The sequence below is a fragment of the Diospyros lotus genome, chromosome 9 (genome assembly GCF_014633365.1).
Source record: "Diospyros lotus cultivar Yz01 chromosome 9, ASM1463336v1, whole genome shotgun sequence".
Taxonomy (NCBI): domain Eukaryota; kingdom Viridiplantae; phylum Streptophyta; class Magnoliopsida; order Ericales; family Ebenaceae; genus Diospyros; species Diospyros lotus.
The window spans coordinates 32,047,115-32,055,499 of record NC_068346.1 but is presented as its reverse complement, the minus strand read 5'-3'; the positions used below and the strand labels follow the sequence as shown (position 1 = coordinate 32,055,499).

At 38.1% G+C, this 8,385-nt stretch overlaps 1 protein-coding gene across 1 annotated transcript; it reads left to right on the top strand.

Annotated features, from left to right (window-relative positions):
* The first annotated feature begins 2,772 nt into the window (after positions 1–2,772).
* LOC127809548 (pentatricopeptide repeat-containing protein At2g39620) lies at positions 2,773–6,845 on the top strand. The gene is made up of 3 exons (XM_052348416.1): positions 2,773–6,099; positions 6,241–6,313; positions 6,475–6,845. Exon 1 carries the CDS (start codon positions 2,808–2,810, stop codon positions 5,511–5,513), a length of 2,706 nt encoding a protein of 901 aa, XP_052204376.1. The 5' UTR covers positions 2,773–2,807; the 3' UTR covers positions 5,514–6,099; positions 6,241–6,313; positions 6,475–6,845.
* The last annotated feature ends 1,540 nt before the right edge of the window (positions 6,846–8,385 follow it).

Sequence of the window (8,385 nt, the reverse complement as noted above, 5' to 3'; positions counted from 1 at the left end):
TCGATTGCTTGGTGATCTCTACTACGTATGGTGGTGAGTGGTTGAAGTGGTGCCTTGGTACGAACGGTAAATGAACACTCTACATGGGAGAGGCTAGAAGCTCTCACTGTAGGGGCCATTCTAGTACGTATATGAGAGAGAGAGAGAGAGAGAGAGAGAGAGAGAGAGAGAAGCAAAAGATCCTCCTGGTCATTGCTGCAGGAGAAACAGTGTGTGGAGATGATGTGCATTGCAAAGCCACTCTAGTGAGGGAGAGTTTCCTCTTGATCTTCATCATCTCTAGTCATTGTTCTTCTCTATTAGGTTCGTCACCTTGCTTGGTGTTGTAGAGACTCGTTCGATAACTGAGGAAATGGACAATGTTGATGATCTTGGAGTGTTGCATCTCAACGAATAACGTAGGTAGACGATGCCCAAGCTTTCCGACGCATCATTGACATTGGTGTTGCAAAGATCGAAATTAGATCTTTGCATCCCTGACCCCAGTGATGCGGTTGGTTGATGAAGCTAGCTAGGCTAATTTATCTCCTAGCCTCGTGGAGTTCATCTTTCATGCCATGATGGAGAGAGAGAGAGAGAGAGAGAGAGAGAGAGAGAGAGAGAGAGAGTACCTACCATCGGTGCTATGGCCACCAAGAGAAGGATAGGGTAGTAGATTCAACAAAGAGAGGAGAGAGAGAGATTTTTAAAATATAAGTGTATCTTAGTTATTCTGAGATAGTTAATAGTTAATTAAGATTAACTAACGATGTGGAAGTAATTGCAATGTGATCTATAATAAGAGTAGTAGTCATTGTATTTTTTTTTTTTTCAAATGTCAAGGACATTACATGCTTTTAATATAAATTTCAAAGTCCATGAATTCATTTTTTTTTTCTTAAAAAGAATTTACGTAAAAAAAACCAAACACTAGTAAACTAGACAATTATATGTAATACAATTACTTATAGGATAGTGACTAGTTTGGTATTAAAAATAAAAAATGATTTATTAAAATTTGTTTGAGGTTGAGTTATTTTTGACATTTTGATCTTCAAAAATAATTACCTATTTATTATCATTTAAAGACTAAAAAGTAAGTGATGTTTTTTATTTTAAAAAAATTGAGGTTTAATTGTCAATTCTTATTTTTTTTAGGCGAAAAGAGAAAGTTCGATAACTAGACATAAAATGTGTTACTTTTTATTCGGTAAGAACCAAAATATTAGGCTTTAAGAATATTTGAAAAAACTTAATAGAACAAGAGATTATATTTCATTGATTTTTTAATTTTAAACAATTGAGCCATATGATAGCAATCACTCAAATACTAAGGGATGCACTACCCAAAGTTGTCTTCATCCTCTCAATTAAGGTGGAAGTGAGTTAAAGACTCAAAATTTTTTACCTCTTGTGACATGTAGGTAGTTTTGAAGCAATTTCCAGTTTTCTCTTCAATATATCTATTGTATCATAAAAAAAAATATTTTATTTTAATATTAAGATTGAACTTATAATATCTAAATAATAACTAATTTGAAAATAATTTAACTATTATATCAAGATTCATTATTGTTGTTGTCTAAATACAATAATAAATTTATAATTGCGAGTGTATGTTTATTGGGAACCTATGAAAATGGAAGCAATTAGAGGCCGTGTGTCTCCTATGTTAGTCCTTCAATACTTAGGTCAATCTTTCTTTGAATAAAAATGTAAAAATAGTCGAAGTGTAGTAGAATTAGAATTCTAAGCATACCTTAACTAGAAGGATGTTTCTCTATTTATTAAGGGTGAAATTGATAAGTAGGGGAGTATCCATATGTTTAGGAATTACTCTTTCGAATTTTCAAGCAAGCACATCGAAGGTAATTTTGGCTTGTTTGTCATAATCTTGCAACATGAGGAGTCATTTAGAGACCAAGTTTAAGGAGCTTGGTGACTCTCAAAAGAGCCTCTTTTTGTTAAGAGAGAGACTTCTAAGTCCAAATGATCCACGAGAGTCTCCCGAAAAAGGTCTCTTGTTACTAAAATAAAGGTTTTCGAGTAGCCCATGAAAGTCTCTTAAAAGGGTCTCTTGGAGACACTGAGAGAGGCTTCTCTCTTTCTATCTCAATTAGACACCTTTCATGACCCTCTATTTTTTGTAATGATGGCTCTAAGCTCATTTTTTTTTGCTCTTCCTTTCATTCTCTTGTTTTTTTTTTTTTTTCTAAAAATTGATCGATTAGTATGGACATACTTTGCAAATCCAAAGGTCAACCTTTCGATTAGATTTGTAGAGAAGGGTTTTCTCATATGGCAATTAGAGAGAGAGAGAGAGAAAAATTTCATGATGTTGACAATAATTCTTTATGATAGTATAAATGTATATTTTTTTTCTTTTTTTTCTCTCTTTATCTAAGTGATCGTGTTGAGAGAAATTTTATCGATGATAGAATTTTTGTTAATTTCATTGGTGAAATTCTATTATTGATGAGTTTTCCATTTTTCTCCTTCTCTAGTAATTAAAGGAATCCATAACTTAGAATTGAGCTTTCTATCATCCGTCGTTGACAATGGTATTTTTATTTTTATTTTATGCTTTGGGCATTTCAAATGTAGAATAAAGAGTATTTTAGATAGTGTATGTCGCTCTCACGTTTGCGGCAGGGGTAAGAATCGAATTGGCTGCTGAGTTCTCTAATTTACATTTTTTGCTAATATCGTGGGGCCAAATAGAGGGGGCGCTCGTAATGATACGTTAAAAAAAAAAAAAAGTATGTTAGATATTTTAAAAAAATTAAAAAAAACAGTAAGAGAGAAAGCTTCACCATATACATGCATATATGACAGCTTCACCATATACATGCATGTGTGTGTATTATCTGAATTCATGCAATCTGCAAAAGATGATCGTTACACTTGCCCTAAGTAGATCCTTCCATTCCCTTCCAGTAAGAGCTGCTCAAACTCCATGGTTACGCTATCAGCCTTACCTCGGCTTCCTTTCTTCCTGCAAGGACCTCAATTCTGTGCTCCAAATCCATGGCCACCTGGTGGTTTCAGGCTTCAAACCGAATGATATCATAAGCGCCCATCTCATAAACTCCTACTCTTCATTCCAAAAATGCGATCTGGCTCGCTCTATCTTCGATTCCACGCCCAACCCAGGGGTGATGCTATGGAACTCCATGATCAGAGCCTACACGAGGTCGAACCGGCACCGCGAGGCTCTGGAAATTTACCACTGCATGGGGGAAGCATCTGTGGAACCAGACAAATACACCTTTACTTTTGCCTTGAAAGCCTGTGCTGGAGTTTTGGACTTGGAAGAGGGTGTGTTGATTCATGGTGCAATCATTGACAAAGGACTAGAGTGCGATGTGTTTATAGGAACTGGTCTTGTTGACATGTATTGTAAATTGGGTGATTTGGATGTTGCACAAGAGGTGTTCGATAGAATGCCGAACAGGGATATTGTGTCTTGGAATGCTATGATTGCTGGGTTGTCGCAGAGCTATCCTTCCGGGGCTTTGCAGTTTTTAAGAAACATGCAGTTGAATGGTGAAATGAAACCGAATTCTGTAACCTTGTTGAATTTGTTCCCTGCAGTTTCTAAGTTATCTGATATTCAATTGTGTAAGACCCTTCATGGGTATGTAATTAGGAGGGCTTTCCCACTACCTGTTTTAAATGGATTGGTTGATGTTTACTGTAAGTGTGGGCATGCTGATATTGCTCGCCTGGTTTTTGATCAAATGTGGGTTTATGACGATGTTTCATGGGCTACAATGATGGCAGGGTATGCGCATAATGGATTTTTTGCGGAGGTATTAGAGTTCTTCAGTTACATGAAAAGGGAAAAGCTGAAGATAAATAAGGTGTCTGTTATAAGTGCTTTGTTGGCTGCATCTGAGATTAGAGATTTAGAGGAGGGAAAGAAAATCCATGACCATGCGGTACAACAACATGTTGACTCAGATATTTTGATTGCTACTCCGCTTATGACAATGTATGCCAAGTGTGGGGAGTTGGAAAATGCTAAAAATTTGTTTGCAGAAATTCAGGGAAGAGATGTAATTGCTTGGTCTGCAGCTATAGCAGCTTTTGCTCAATCTGGGTATCCAGGAGAAGCATTGGCTTTCTTTAGAGATATGTTGAAACACAATTTGAGACCAAATAGGGTAACTCTTTTAAGTGTTCTACCAGCTTGTGCAGAGTTGTTTTCTGTGAGACTAGGGAAGACTATACATTGTTATGCTGTCAAATTTGACTTTGACTCTGATTTATCAACAGGAACAGCCTTATTGTCCATGTATGCTAAATGTCAGCTCTTTCCTCCTGCACTGACTATATTTAAGAGGATGTCAAGAAAAGATGTTGTGACATGGAATTCCTTGATAACTGGGTATGCTCAGATTGGCGAACCCTTCTGTGCTTTGGAGATGTTTTGTCAATTACGACTATCTGGGGCGCATGCAGACGCAGGAACAATGGTGGGTGTTGTTTCAGCATGTGCACTCTTAGGTGACCTAGATCAAGGGAAATGCATTCATGGTCTAATTAAAAAATCTGCGTTTGAGTTGGATTGTCACGTGAACAATGCTCTAATTGATATGTATGCCAAATGTGGAAGCCTCTCCATGGCTGAATCCTTGTTCAATGAAACTAACATCAGTAAAGACGAGGTATCCTGGAACGCAATGATTGCAGGGTATATGCAAAATGGATATGCTAAGGAAGCCATTTCTTCATTTTACAAAATGAGATTAGAGGGTTTACAGCCTAATGTAGTCACACTTGTGAGTGTTCTTCCTGCTGCAGCATATTTGTCTACCATTAAAGAAGGTATGAGTATCCATGCCTACAGTATCCTAATGGGCTTTCAGGCTAGCACACTTGTTGGGAACAGTCTCATTGACATGTATTCCAAATGTGGGCATCTTGAGCTTTCGGAGAAAATTTTCAATGATATGGAAAATAGGGACATCATCTCATGGAACTCTATGCTTGCTGGATACGCAGTGCATGGGCAAGGGGACCATGCAATAGCATTTCTCTCACTTATGAAAGAGACTAACGTTGAACTTGATTCCATATCATTTGTCACTGCCCTGTCTGCTTGCAGACATACAGGTTTGATAGATGAAGGAAGGAGGATATTTTATTCCATGCAAAAAGAGCATAGTGTCAGCCCTGACTTAGAACATTATGCTTGTATGGTGGATCTGTTAGGTCGTGCTGGTTTGTTTGATGAATTACTGGGTTTGATTAAGAAAATGCCCATGGAACCGGATGCTGGAATATGGGGAGCTTTATTGGGTGCATGTGGAATGCATGGAAATGTGAAGCTAGCAGAGTTTGCATTAGACCAACTTGTCAAAGTTAGGCCCTGGAATCCAGCTCAGTATGTGGTCTTATCGAGCATTTATTCTCAGTCTGGAAGATGGAGTGATGCAGTTAACATAAGAGTGAAGATGAATGAGACTGGATTGAAAAAAATCCCAGGATGTAGTTGGGCTGAGGTCAGAAAGAGGGTCCATGCATTTTGAGTTGGTAACCAAAGCAATCCACAGTTTGAGAGCATAGTTTAGTTGTGGAGCAGTTTACTCAAGAAAATGGGTTATGTTCCTGACAGGATCTGTAATCTGCAAAACGTAGAGGAAGAGGATAAGGCTCTTCTCAATACTGAACCTGGAACTATTATCCAGATGGTGAAGAATCTCCACGTATGTGCAGATTTCCACACTGCTTTAAGTTTATCTCGAAGATCACAGGTCGTGGGATTACTGTCAGAGATGCCACTCAGTTCCATCACTTTTGGGTGGCATCTGCTCATGCAAGGATTACTCGTGACCACAATGGCATCTCTGGTTAGAGTGACGGCAGCATTGTGAGTAAGAACTAATTCCTCTTGCACGAGTAATTTCATGAAAACTTCTTGTTGAAGTTATTCTACCTAAGGAGGAAGGTTTCACTAGGTAGCCGGCAATCCATGTAAAAATCATTGGATCTTTCAACATGAATTCTAAACAAAGATAGGAAAGTTAGAATTTATGTAGCTGATTCCATCCAATGAGATTAAGGCTCGTGGTGATGATGATGAAGATGAAGATGATGATTCAGAAGTCTAAATAGGTAAGGGAAGAAGACCGATGTATCAAAACAACTCCAAGATTCCCTGGTTTTTTAGTTTATAATCCCGGTTAGTTCTGGGACTTACATTCTCAATGTTCTTTTTGCTTCCCATTTGACCTTTTCTACCTTTGGTTTTTTCAGGTTGATGAAGGTTCCTTAAAGGACGAAATAGTTTCAGAAGTAGTGTCAGGAGTAATGACATTTGCTTGCAAGTGTAAGTCCATCTTATGCTCTAGTTCACTTTATGCTATTATATCAAAGAGGGAAAAAAAATATTAGATTGTTTTGAAGTGACTCAATATATGTATGTAAATATATTGATTTGATTTAAATTGTTGGAACCATACTTGACTTCTTCTCATTCATTATCTGCAGATGAAGAAATGGGCTCAAGTATGTAAATGTTAACATCCAGTGCAGTCTACCTATTTCAATAAGGACATCAGCAAAGCTTTCCTAAATGCGCTATGCATTTTTTTGTTACCAGAGTTTTTGACGCCAAGGGTAATGTTAAGAGTGTGAGATTTTTTTAGATACTCTGAACAAGAAAAGATATGTTTTTGGCAACTTGAGTGAAGTCGAGGTTAGTGAAAAGTAGTATGGATTCTTCTTTTATGAAAATCTGTCTAGTTTTAGTTGGGGTTTGGTATTTTTATTGGAAGTTGTCTAGTTTTAGTTGGAGTTTGGTATTAACCAACATTTTCGATCTAACATGTATTTTTTGTATAAAAGAAGAAAATGAATGAATGAAGACATGTCTTTCTGTTGAGAACTTTCAGATCTCTTCTCCATATTTTGAGTTTCATAGCATGGTATGAGAGCTCCACTGATCTTTGGGGGGCTGTGAGTGAGAAAGAAAATCAACAAGGCTTCCTTCCAAAAATTAGAAAAAAACCTAACTCCGTTTATGGCTTCAACAAGTTTCTCTGCTCCTTTACCACCTATATTTACAGGAGAAAACTACCCAATCTGGTTAGTCAACATGAAGGCATATTTGAGAGCATTTGACTAATGGGAGGTAGTGGAAATAGAAAGAGATCCAACACCTTTAAGAGCAAATCCTACAATTGCTCAAATCAAGCATCATAGTGAGGAATGTGCCAAAAAATACAAAGCCTTCTCCTGTATCTACTTAGTTGTATCAAATGTAATCTTACCAAGAATAATGGCTTGTGAGACAACGAAAGAAGCATGGGACAAATTGAAAGAGTTTCAAGGGAGTGATAGGGCTGGCAAATGCAAGCAGGGGCAGAGCCAATGTAGGCCCAGTGAGGGCTTTGGCCCGCCATTGATATTGGCCTACACTCAGGCCCGGGTATAAAATCTTAAACCCTCCCTCAATCCCTCTGTCGCTCAAGCTCTCGCCGCCCGCCCCCCAGGTCCTTGCCCTTTTCCCTTTGTCGCTCTCGCTCGCTGCTGGCTGCGGGTTTCCTCTCTGTCGCTCTCACTCGTTCTGGCCTCCATCCGACAACTCTGACCATCCGACCATCGCTGAGGTGGGGTCACTGACTCGCTCCGCTCGCCCTCTCCTCACCTCTTCAATCAACAATCGCTCGCCTCGCTCAGTCCGTCACCGTCAGTCGCTCTTGCTTGATGTTGCTAGTTGTTGCCTCTTTTTGGGCCTCTGGCTCCATTGCTCGCCGGTGTTGCCACCTCGGCCTCATTGGCTCGCCCCTCCGGGCTCCAGCCCTTCATCATTGATCGCTCGCTGGAGTTGGATGTTGGTTGGTCGATCACTGTCTGCCTCTTCGACTCCAGCTCTCTCTCCCTCTCTCTTGCTTAATTAGTGAGCAGTAAGGCTTGACCAATTTTTATTTCAAAAAGGTAAAATATTTTTTTTTCATTTTTAAAATTAAGTAAACTTGAATTTTGTTAACTAATATTGGGTTTTTCGAAAATAAGTTTGTTAATGTGATGTTAAGATTGATAAATAAATTTATTAATTAACAGGCGCACGTAATTTGATATTTTAATTATTAAATCAATTGGACGCACGTAATTTGATATTTTGATTATTGGATCAATTGTACAAGACATTGAATAAATTCTGTTAACTTTTTGTATATTTGTATTATTATTTTAATTTTAATTTTTTTCTTTAATAAGTTTCACTCTCACTGAAAAATATTTTTGGCTCCGCCCCTGAATACAAGCACTCAATTTGATGAGGGAATTTGAGGTTCTCAAGATGAAGGATACTGAAACCACCAAAGAGTATACAAACAGGCTCATGAAGGTTGTGAATCAAATTGGATTACTTGGTGAAGAATTGACTAATAAGAGAAT

What these genes read in the sequence shown, in the direction of transcription:
- LOC127809548 (XM_052348416.1), top strand. Translation starts at nt 2,808, where the DNA reads ATGACAGCTTCACCATATACATGCATGTGTGTGTATTATCTGAATTCA.